Genomic DNA, 13,306 nt, shown 5'->3' on the forward strand with positions numbered 1-13,306 from the left:
AGCTCGCATTCTATTGGCTGATTGGAACAGCCAATAGAATGCCAGTTCAATCCTATTGGCTGATTGCATCAGCCAATAGGATTTTTTCTACCTTTAATTCCGATTGGCTGATTGAATTCTATCAGCCAATTGGAATCTATGGGACGCCATCTTGGATGACGTCACTTAAAGAAATATTCATTCCGAAGAAGATGTCGTTTGAAGAGGATGCTCTGCGCCGGATGTCTTGAAGATGGAGCCGCTCCGCGTCGGAAGGATGAAGATAGAAGATGCCGTCTGGATGAAGACTTCTGCCCGTCTGGAGGACCACTTCTGCTGGCTTCGTTGAGGACATCTTGCCGCTTGGATGAAGACTTCTCCCGGTAAGTGAATCTTCGGGGGTTAGTGTTAGGATTTTTTAAGGGTGTATTGGGTGGGTTTATTTTTTAGGTTAGGGCTTTGGGCAGCAATAGAGCTAAATGCCCTTTTAAGGACAATGCCCATCCAAATGCCCTTTTTCAGGGCAATGGGGAGCTTATGTTTTTTAGTTAGGCTTTTATTTGGGGGGTTTGGTTGTGTGGGTGGTGGGTTTTACTGTTGGGGGCAGCGTTTGTATTTTTTTAACAGCTAAAAGAGCTGATTTCTTTGGGGCAATGCCCAGCAAAAGACCCTTTTAAGGGCTATTGGTAGTTTAGTTTAGGCTAGGGTTTTTTTATTTGGGGGGGGGGGTTATTTTGATAGGGCTTTTAGATTAGGTGTAATTAGTCTGTAATTACATTACAGACTAATTAATTGTAAAAGATCTGTAATTTGTTTTTTATTTTTTGTGATTTAGCTAATTTAATTTAATTTATTTAATTTTATTTAATGTAGGGAATTGATTTAATTGATTTAGTAGTGTTGTGTTTGGTGTTATTGTAACTTAGGTTAGGTTTTATTTTACAGGTAAATTTGTATTTATTTTAGCTAGGTAGTTATTAAATGGTTAATAACTATTTAATAACTATTCTACCTAGTTAAAAAAAATGTGTAAAATAAAAATAAACCCTAAGCTAGCTGCAATGTAACTATTAGTTATATTGTAGCTAGCTTATGGTTTATTTTATAGGTAACTATTTAGTTTTAAATAGGAATAATTTAATAAATGATAGTAATTTTATTTAGATTTATTTTAATTATATTTAAAGGGACACTAAACCCAAACATTTTCTTTTATGATTCAAGTAGAGAATATAATTTTAAACAACATTCCAATTTACTTCTATTATCTAATTTGCTTCATTCTTTAGATATCCTTTGTTGGAGAAATAGCAATGCAAAAGGGTAAGCCAATCACATGAGGCATCTATGTACATCAACCAATCAGCAGCTACTGAGCCTATCTAGATATGCTTTTCAGCAAAGTATATCAAGAGAATAAAGCAAATTAGATAATAGAATAGAAGTAAATTAGAAAGTTGTTTAAAATTGCATGCTCTTTCTAAATTATGAAAGAAAAAAGTTGGGTTTCATGTCTTTTTAAGTTAGGGGGTGTTAGGGTTAGACTTAGATTTAGGGGTTAATAACTTTAATATAGTGGCAGCGACGTTGGGGGTGGCAGATTAGGTGTTAATAAGTGTAGGTAGGTTGTGGCGATATTGAGGGTGGGAGATTAGGGGTTAATAAATATAATGTAGGTGGTGGCGGTGTCCGGAGCGGCAGATTAGGGGTTAATAAGTATAATGTAGGTGTCGACGATGTTGTGGGCGGCAGATTAGGGGTTAATACGTGTAAGATTAGGGGTGCTTAGACTCAGGGTTCATGTTAGGGTGTTAGGTGTAAACATAAAATGTGTTTCTCCATAGGAATCAATGGGGCTGCGTTACTGAGATTTACTCTGATTTTTTGCAGGTGTTAGATTTTTTCTCAGATGGCTCTCGCCATTGATGTCTATGTGGAAATCATGCACTAGCACGTATGACCAGCTCACCGCTCACTTAAGCAGCACTGGTATTGGAGTGCAGTGTGGAGCTTAATTTTGCTCTACGCTCATTTCTTGCCTTTTAACACCGGGTTTGTAAAAACCTGTAATACCAGCGCTGCAGGTAAGTGAGCGGTAAGAAAAAACTGCACGTTAGCACCGCACAGCTCATAATGCAAGACTCGTAATCTAGCCGTAAATAAACTAAATTACACATTGAAAAAACCTAACACTACTAAAAAAAATTAAATCTACAATTACAAAAAATAAAAAATACTAAATTACAAAAAATAAAAAAATACTAAATTGCAAAAAAATAAAAAACACTAAATTACGAAAACCAACAAACAAAATGATCCAAAATATAAACAATTTCACCTAATCAAATAGCCCTATAAAATAAAAAAGCCCCCCCCCCCAAATAAAGAAACCCCCTAGCCTACAATAAACTGCCAATAGCCCTTAAAAGGGCCTTTGGTAGGGCATTGCCCTAAATAAATCAGCTCTTTTCCCTAAAAAAAAAATAGAAAGACCCCCCAACAGTAAAACCCACCACCCAACCAACCCCCAAAATAAAATACCTAATTCTAACAAAAACCTAAGCTACCCATTGCCTTGAAAAGGGCATTTGTATGGGCATTGCCCTTAAAAGGGCATTCAGTTCTTTTCCATTGCCCTGAAAAAGGCATTTAGCTATTTTAATAATGCCCAAACCCTAATCTAAAAAAAAAAAACACCCCAAAAAAGTTTAAAAAACCGAACACTAACCCCCGACGATCCACTTACAGTTTCTGAAGTCCGGACATCCAGGTGACGAAGTCTTCATCCAGGTGGCAAAGTCTTCATCCAGGTGGCGAGGTCTTTATCCATCCAGGTGGCATCTTTTATCTTCATCCCAGCGGCACGGAGCGGGTCCATCCTTGAAGACATCCGACGCGGAGCATCCTCTTCATACGGTTGCCGTCGTACACTGAATCTTAAATGCAAGGGAGCCTTTTCAAAATGGCGTCCCTTGCATTCCTATTGGCTGATTTGATTTTTAAAATTCAAATCAACCAATAGGATGAAAGCTACTGAAATCCTATTGGCTGTTCAAATCAGCCAATAAGATGAGAACTACTGAAATTCTATTGGCTATTCAATCCAAAGCCAATAGAAATGCAATGGAGCATGCAATTTTTAACAAGCTTTAAATTGTACTTCTCTTATCTTATTTGCTTTGCTCTCTTGGTATCATTGGTTGAAAAGCATATTTAGGTAGACTCAGGAGGAGCAATGTGCTGCTGTAAGCTAACTGATGATTGTTGCTGCACATATATCTTTTTGGTTTTGGTTCATAAAATGTGCTCAGCTAGCTCCCAGTAGTACATTGCAGCCCCTTCAACAAAGGATATAAAGGAAAAGAAACAAGTTTGATAGTAGAAGTGAATTGAAAAGTTGTTTAAAATTGTGTGCTGTATCTGAATCAGTAAAGAAAAAAATGGATTTCATTTCCCTATAAGCAAAATGAATGCTCAAGGTAATAATAAAAATTGTCAAAAAGTATCCACCAAGCAAAAACAACCTTATAACATTGAGCAAAAAATAATTGAATTCAATATATATATATATATATATATATATATATATATATATATATATATATATATATATATATATATATATATATATATATATATATATTATATGAATAAACAAATAAACTACACTCAAATGATTACATTTATTAAGAAACTCATTAAAGCATTTTTTCTTTCATTTGGATTAACCATTTCTATTTATAAACTTCATAATAGCTTAGCTATATAGCCTAAAATCATGAATAAATAATCAGGCTGTAACAAACTAGCACACTATCATGTAACAAACTAGCAGCACACCATCATGTAACACACTTGCACACCATCATGTAACACACTAGCACACCATCATGTAACACACTAGCACACCATCATGTAACACACTAGCATGCCATCATGTAACTCACTAGCACACCATCATGTAACACACTAGAACACCATCATGTAACACACTAGCACACCATCATGTAACACACTAACACACCATCATGTAACAAACTAGCAGCACACCATCATGTAACACACTAGCACACCATCATGTAACACACTAGCACACCAGCACGTCATCATGTAACACACTAGCACGCCATCATGTACAACACTAGCACACCATCATGTAACACACTAGCACACCATCATGTAACAAACTAGCACACCATCATGTAACACACTAGCACACCATCATGTAACAAACTAGCACACCATCATGTAACACACTAGCACACCATCATGTAACACACTAGCACACCAGCACGTCATCATGTAACACACTAGCACGCCATCATGTAACACACTAGCAAACCATCATGTAACTCACTAGCACACCATCCTGTAACACACTAGCACACCATCATGTAACACACTAGCACACCACCATGTAACACACTAGCACACCAGCACGTCATCATGTAACACACTAGCACGTCATCATGTAACACACTAGCACACCATCATGTAACACACTAGTACACCATCATGTAACTCACTAGCACACCATCCTGTAACACACTAGCACACTATCATGTAACACACTAGCACACCATCATGTAACACACTAGCACACCACCATGTAACACACTAGCACACCAGCACTTCATCATGTAACACACTAGCACACCATCATGTAACACACTAGTACACCATCATGTAACTCACTAGCACACCATCCTGTAACACACTAGCACACCATCATGTAACACACTAGCACACCATCATGTAACACACTAGCACACCACCATGTAACACACTAGCACACCAGCACGTCATCATGTAACACACTAGCACGCCATCATGTAACACACTAGCACACCATCATGTAACACACTAGTACACCATCATGTAACATACTAGCACAGCCGCACGTCATCATGTAATACACTAACATGCCATCATGTAACACACTAGCACGCCATCATGTAACTCACTAGCACGCCATCATGTAACACACAAGCACATCATCATGTAACACACTAGCACACCATCATGTAACAAACTAGCACACCATCATGTAACACACTAGCACACCATCATGTAACACACTAGCACACAATCATGTAACAAACTAGCACACCATCATGTAACACACTAGCACATCATCATGTAACACACTAGCACACCAGCACGTCATCATATAACACACTAGTACACCATCATGTAACTCACTAGCACACCATCCTGTAACACACTAGCACACCATCATGTAACAAACTAGCACACCATCATGTAACACACTAGTACACCCGCACGTCATCATGTAACGCACTAGCACACCATCATGTAACACACTAGCACACCATCATGTAACTTACTAGCACACCATCATGTAACTCACTAGCACACATCATGTAACACACTAGCACACCATTATGTAACTCAATAGCACACCATCATGTAATACACTAGCACACCATCTTGTAACACACTAGCACACCATCATGTAACTCACTAGCACACCATCATGTAACACACTAGCACACCATCATGTAACTCAATAGCACACCATCATGTAACACAGTAGCACACCATCATGTAACACACTAGCACACCATCATGTAACTCACTAGCACACCATCATGTAACTCAATAGCACACAATCATGTAACACACTAACACACCATCATGTAACTCAATAGCACACCATCATGTAACACACTAGCACGTCATCATGTAACACACTAGCACACCAGCACGCCATCATGTAATACACTAGCACGCCATCATGTAAACACAGTAGCACACCATCATGTAACAAACTAGCACACCAGCACGCCATCATGTAACACACTAGCACGCCATCATGTAACACACTAGCACGCCATCATGTAACTCAATAGGACACCATCATGTAACTCACTAGCACACCATCATGTAACTTACTAGGACACCATCATGTAACTCACTAGCACACCATCATGTAACTCACTAGGACACCATCATCTAACTCACTAGCACACCATCATGTAACACACTAGCACACCATCATGTAACTCACTTGGACACCACCATGTAACACATTAGCACACCATCAAGCTGATGACACAACTGTGACCACACGATACAGCTGAATTTATATCTTATTACATTGTTATAGCTTATTTTCCAATTATTTTCTATTTAAGATCTTCTTTTGGTATTTTATTTAAAGCCTATAAATTACAACATGCTCAATTTCTCAATGGGATTTAAGTGGTAAATTGCATCAAGAGGAAAAGTTTTTTGATAAATCACTGACAAAAAGCTATTTCTTTTTCTGTGGTTATAAACTATAACTCAGACTTGTCTTGTAGTCTTTAGTAATCAGTAAAGCCATAAATATTCTAATATGGGTAACGTCTCTCTACTCTGAAGTATTCCACTTTCTCTGTACATTTTCATTTTGCATGCTTTACTTAAATAGAAGGGAAAATGCTTCTACTGTAAATGTTCTTCATTTTACAACCCTGTGCTGGGATGTTGAACAATGAGAGCTTTGTGACTTTGAGGCTGTATTGTGCATGTTGACGCCACTAAAGGTATTTTATTGCTAAGCCTACTCTTGCCAGAAGTGCATTTCAAAGTCAAGCAGTGACAGAATATAGCTTTTAGATGCAATGTGAATCTCCCAATTATCCTCTGCCTTACATGTGTGCATCATTACCCATGTTAAATGGAGAGGTAAGACAGATAAAAGATGTAGTATTTTTTCTGTTGATATTGGAAAACCTCATTGACTAATTTAGTGATGAAATGGAGTATATCAATGTGTATCTGAATTAAAAAATGTTGTTTGGCCTTAAAATATGTTACCTAAATCATTTTATTTAAACTTATCTATAAAAATGGTGTAGTAAATCTACAGACAATGCAGAACTAACATGGGTGAGCGGCACTCTTCTTAATATATAACTTAGTAACTATTCTGCATTTTAGCATAGCATTTTCTCTCAATATAGTATATAGTAGTCTCTCTATATGTGTTGCAGTCATATACCGCCCCCATAATTTACTCTCCTCATACACCTCTGCCCTCATTCTGGGGGATTTAAACCTCCCTGTTGACAACCCCATTGTCCCTCTGCAAAAAACTTCAGCTCGCTTCCTCTTATAGTCTGTCTCAAAGATGGACACTCCCTTGGTTTGATTTTAAGCTATTGATGCACTCACCCAAACTTCACAAATTCCGCTTTTCCACTTTCTGACCATCGTCTACTCACCTCCAACATCACAGCACTACCTACAGCTCTCCCTCCATCTAACCTTCACACCAAACTTCACAGAAGCACTATGTCACTAGATCAGCAACATCTCTCAAACACTCTCAAACCTCTGCTCTCTTCCAGCTCCTCCTTTTCCTGACCTGATCGATCTATCTCTCACTGCAACTAAACTCTTACATTGGTCCTTCACAATTTGACACCTCCTACCATAACTAGGAAGTCACGCATTCATCCTAAGTGATGGCATATTCCTCTGACACGCCACCTACACAGATGTTCCAACATTGTTGAGCGAAATTGGTGGAAATATTTGTGTTTAGCTGACTTTCTTTACTACAAGTTAATCTTGAATTCCTACTACTCTGCACTTAACCTTGCTAAGCAAGGCTACTTCTCTACTCTTATCTCTACTCTTTCTCCAAACCCAAAACATCTGTTTTCATCTTTCAATACCCTTCTCCGCCCACCCCCACCTCCTATTACAAATTTTCTCTCTGCTCAAGATTTTGCCAGCCACATCAACAACAAAATTGATTCAACCAGAAACAAAATCATCTCCTAAGATACTACCTGTCTCCAACCCCCTCAACAGCTCACAATCATCTAAAACCCACAAAATCAAAAATTCAGCTTCTTTGCCCCTGTTACTGAGGAAGAAGTTTCTGCCCTTATATTGTCCTCTCACCTCCCTTCCTGTCCCATTGATACCATCCCCTCACAGCTACTCCTCTCCCTCTCTCCTACCCTTACCCCTATCCTCACACACATCTTCAACCTCTCCCTCAGCACCGGTATATATTCCATCATCTCTTAAACATGCACTAGTCACAACTATCCTCAAAAAACCTCTTGTCCCAACCTCACCACCATCTGCTGCCCAATTTCCATACCCCCCATTGCCTTAAAACGTCTTGAAATCTAGTATATACACATTTCCTCACATTAAACTCCCTTCTTGACCCAATGCAATCTGTTTGCAGCCTTTGACACTGTTGACCACCCTCTTTTGCTCCAAACCCTCCAATACTTCGGCATTTCTGACACAGCCCTCTCGTGGTTCTCCTCCTACCTGTCTAAATGTACATTTAGTGTAGCCTTCTATGGAGCATACTCTGCCCCTTTACCACTTTCTGCTGGGATACCACAAAGCTCTGTGTTTGACCCCTTTCTCTTCGTAATCTATACGTCATCAATAGGTTCCATAATAAAGTCCCACGGGTTTCAATATCATTTGTGTGCTGATGACACCCAAATATACATTTCTGCACCAGACCTATCCCCTTCCTTGCTAACTCGTGTCACCGTCTTTCTCAAATTTTATATGGGATGTCCACACACAACCTTAAGCTAAATCTTTCCAAACTGAGCTCCTTATTTTCCCCGTTCTTCCAAATTACCTGCCCCCCAGCTTTTTTGATAATAGCATCATTACCCCAACCCTGCACGCCTGATGTCTTGGGGTCACACTTCACTCATATCTCACCCCTCACATTCAGTTGTTGGCCAACTCCTGCCATTTCCACCTTTAACATCATCTCCAAAATTCGCTACTTCCTTACTATTTCCCGGCTTGACTATTGCAACTCCATCTTCACTGGTCTCCCTAGTTGCCAGCTAGCTCCTTTTCAATCCTCAATGAATGCCTCTGTCAGGCTGATCTTCCTTACATGTCTCTCTTATTTTGCTCCTCCTCTCTGCCCATCGCTTCACTGACTTACTATAGACAAAAAATTCTGACTTTGATATTCAAGGCCCTCAATAGCACTGCTCTCCCCTACATCCCAGACCTTGTCTTCAGATACTCCTCCTCCCGTCCCCTTTGCTCTAATAATGACCACCTCCTCTTCTCCTCTCTTTTCACCTCCTCACATTCCCATCTACAGGACTTCTCCAGACTGACCCCTCTTTTGTGGAACTCTCTGTCTCGCTCCACAAGTCTCTCCCCTAGTTTTGAAAGTTTAAAGCTCTCTTTAAAGACTCTACTGTTTAGGGAAGCATACAATATACACTAAACTTTTCCTATACCTTTTCCTATACCTTTTCTAACCCCAGTTTCTCCCCTCTTTTGTTATCCCTGTGAACCCCCTTAGCATGTAAGCCTACAAGCCCAGCTGTTTGTAGATCACCTTCATTGGAGTTGATTTTCAACAGTGCAACTCTTGGCAGGGCCCTCTACCTACTTGTTCCCTATAAATGTTACCTTGTATATTATACCTTTGTTTAAAGGGACATGAAACCCACATTTTTCTTTCATTATAGAGCATAACCCGGTCATGAAAGGGTTAAACAACTTTCCAATATACTTATATTATCAACTTTGTTTTCATTCTCATGTATCCTTTGAATGAGCAGCAAAGCACTACTGGTTGCTAGATGAATACACCGGGTGAGATAATGACAACATGTGTATATGTGCAGCCACCAATTGGCAGCTAGTTCCTAGCGCGTTGCTGCTCCTATGCCTACCCAGGTATCCTTATGAACAAATGATACAAAAAAACAAAACATATTAAATAATAGAAGTCAATTGGAACATTTCTTAAAATTAATTGCATGCTCTATCTGAAACATAAAAGTTTAATTTTTACTTTTCTGTCACTTTAAGTGACTATGAAATGGGATATAGACTTATGTTTCTAGTATCTAATGGTGTAGACAAAATCTGTTTTTGCAATTGTGTTGGATTGTAATTAATAATGTGTGTGTTACAGGTTTTTATGCTGATAAGTGGAAAGATCATCTTGTCGCAAAGAATCCTCCAGGGACAAAGGCTTTTTTCGCAACTGCTACGAGAAAACCATTCTGCAGTAAGTGAACAGGAATTTACATAAGACAAAAGTTGTCAGACTGAGATAATAATGAGTTGGGGAAGTACGAGACATTTGCCTGGAACACTAATTGCTTTAGACTGAATAATGTGGACTGTGCATAATAATGATGATAAAAGGGCTGCACTGGGTATATGGTTTCAACTTACTTTGGCCTACTTCTTTGTTAACGTAGAATTAGGGCTGATCCAAGCTGCCCTGTCATGTTTTCCTTTTCACTCTGGGATCGATTTAAATAGTGCTGTGTGGTCACGGCTCAGAGCTGCTTTGTGTATGCTGAGTGCAATGATCTTTAATCTCGCTTTGTGCTGCAGGGGCATAGAAAACCAAATTATTTCCAAAACTCAAGGGATTAAATAAGCCCTGATGTGTTGTAGAAAAAGTGAACAAGTGTGCAGTTCGACCTTGATTTTGTGCAGATGAATTGAACGTGGAGAAAATCTACAATGGAAATAGGTTCTTGAAAAGAATTGTATGTTACGCTTATTTATCAGAATTTAGTAGGATGCTTGTGTGCAAGCAGAATGTATCACATTAATAGGAATTATATCATTTAATATGCATTTTAAGATACAGTTTTTGAATTGTATCAAAATCCGTATGAAAGGGTATTATATACTGATAGATATTTTTTTTAAATTCATTTATTTGTTTCTTTTTAGACTAATCTATACCTAAAAGTGTTTAAAGATAGAGATTCAAAGGACATTCTAATGCAAATAATGATATTCTAATTTGTTAAATATAGAATTTTAGCATTTTTTGACCGTAGAACTTTTGTTTAGATGGCTGGTTTTAAAAGCAATTTACAAAGCTGTTTAATTTTCATTTTCTAATTACTACAGCAGAAGGTTATTTCTGGCTCCCACTGACTTCATTTTTTTTTTTTTAAAAAACTTCACTCATTCTTAATTAGCTCCGTGCATTGTTTTTGCTTGTTGTTTGCTGACATTAATGGACTCTAGGTATCCATGAATCTACTAGGTGTAAAGGGCCAAAATGCCTTTTACACCTTGCATTACTATATGTGAAACATTTTTTAAAACATACACATTCAATAAAATCATATGAATATTTAAGAATTATATGGACACTAATATTTTATATGTAAAAAATTTACCTATAAATACAAATATAAAATATATTAAAATCTGAAAAGTATTTATTAAAATAATAAATAATACATAAATATATATATAAGATATTGGGGCCTATCTATCAAGCTTTGTACGGAGCTTGAGGGCCCGTGTTTCTGGCTGAGCCTGCAGGCTCGCCAGAAACGCCAGTTATGAAGCAGCGGTCTAAAGACCTCTGCTCCATAACCCTGTCCGCCTGCTCTGATGAGGCAGACGGGAATCATCAGAATTCAACCCGATCAAGTACAATCGGGTTAATTGACTTCCCCCTGCTGGCGGACGCTTGGCCGCGATTCTGCAGGGGGCAGTGTTGCACCAGCAGCTTACAAGAGCTGCTGGTGCAATGCTGAATACGGAGAGCGTATTGCTCTCCGCATTCAGCGATGTCTGACGGACCTGATCCGCACTGTCGGATCAGGTCCGACAGACATTTCATAAATAGGCCTCATAGTTTTAAACCACAATGAAAAATATGTTAACTAAACATAAGAGTCTGACAAAGGTGTGAATTAAATAGTTTATTAAATTTAAAAATATATATTTGCAGCTGAGTTGATAATAAGTTAAAATGTCTGTTCATCAGACATCAACTATAGTTTAGACAGTAAAAATAGATATCAGTAAGTATTATTCAAGGTCATTCCTTACAGTATGCTTCACTCATTTTTTTCATGTGAAATAAAAACTCTGATTTTCGTTCTCATAAGATCCATCTTTTGTGACAGTAGAGGTGATTGGATTTGGCCTTATGTTTGTCTGCATCAATAATGAGAGAAGATTGCACAGCAGATCAGCTATTCCAGAAATTAGTTAACATTTTCAAATAGGCAGATATCAAGGCAAATATTAGCCATTTGTATTTCAGGTATTGAGATAATGGAGCCATATTTAGTTTGGGGCCAAACATTTCAACCATGTTAATGGCCTCTTCACAGGGATAGGAAAAGTCCAGAAATAAATGTATGATAAAAATGAAAACTTCTAAAAGTTATTGTGAGAGACAAAGTTTGTTGAGAATTTTCAGTAGATGCTATGGCGATGCCTTTGCTACAATTGCTCTGTATCTTCATGTCCTCATGTGTGTGTGTGTGTGTGTGAGTGTGTAAATATGTGTTTATATGTATTTATATGTATGTATATACATATATTCACCTATAAACATGTATATACACATACATACACACACACATATATAAACATATATATACAGTATATATATACTGTGTATATATACACACATACACATATTTAGTCACACACACATATATATATTATAGACCTTTCCAGTCAAACAAAATACCTTGTCATGTATCATACACCTTTTAACCCTTATAAAAAATGTATTGATATTTATATTGCATTTTTTTTATATCAGAAAGTGTATATATGAGTGCAATACTTTGTTTTAATGTATTCATGTAGTACTTAGTGCAAACATTTTTTTAACCCTTACACTTTACACTAGGTCTTCAGGTACGCTAATCTGTTGTTTTGTTTACTTTCAACTTATAAAATGTACATAAATTGGCATGGTCTTGATAGTGCTTATTGTGACCCGTGCTAAATGTAGTGTGCCACTTGTAATCTAGCCCAAAATGCTTTACCTCTAAATAGATTTTTATGAAGACTGTTAGCCTAAAAACAAAAAAGTCTATCAATATAGTTTTTTATTATTTATATGATTTTACGGTATCTTTCATCACAGGTGATTTAGGTATCTGCTATAAATGCCCGTAGGAGTCATGAATCTGAGATGAATCATTTTGGTTTCTACTGAAACAATACTATAGAAATTCCAGCATTAGCTAAACAGTTGAAACCTAAATAGTTTCATGCTTTCAGTATAATATTTAATTTATGACATCACATACTGATGAATAAGCAAATTAATACTAGTGTGAGTCAGTTTGAACTTGCCATGGAAGCTGTCAAGGATTCAGTTACACAAGTTAAAGGGATTATCTAATATTAATTCACTTTTTAATGTGTTAAACTATTTTCATAACATTTGCCAACCTGTCTTTTTTCTTCTTTTTGTAGTTATAACCACAACTTACCTACACACAAACACACACACAATATCCTCACTTATATCTTGCATTCTAATCCAAAACCAGTTTTACTCTTA

The 13,306-nt window shown here is 37.5% G+C and overlaps 1 protein-coding gene across 1 annotated transcript in view; it reads left to right on the forward strand.

Annotated features, from left to right (window-relative positions):
• LIPI (lipase I) overlaps positions 1-13,306 on the forward strand; it is a 125,958-nt gene that overhangs the window by 69,286 nt on the left and 43,366 nt on the right. Inside the window, exon 7 of the mRNA XM_053706021.1 lies at positions 9,926-10,021. Coding sequence (XP_053561996.1) covers positions 9,926-10,021 — 96 coding nt within the window. The remainder of the gene's footprint in view (positions 1-9,925; positions 10,022-13,306) is intronic.

Source organism: Bombina bombina, chromosome 3 (assembly GCF_027579735.1).
Source record: "Bombina bombina isolate aBomBom1 chromosome 3, aBomBom1.pri, whole genome shotgun sequence".
NCBI lineage: Eukaryota > Metazoa > Chordata > Amphibia > Anura > Bombinatoridae > Bombina > Bombina bombina.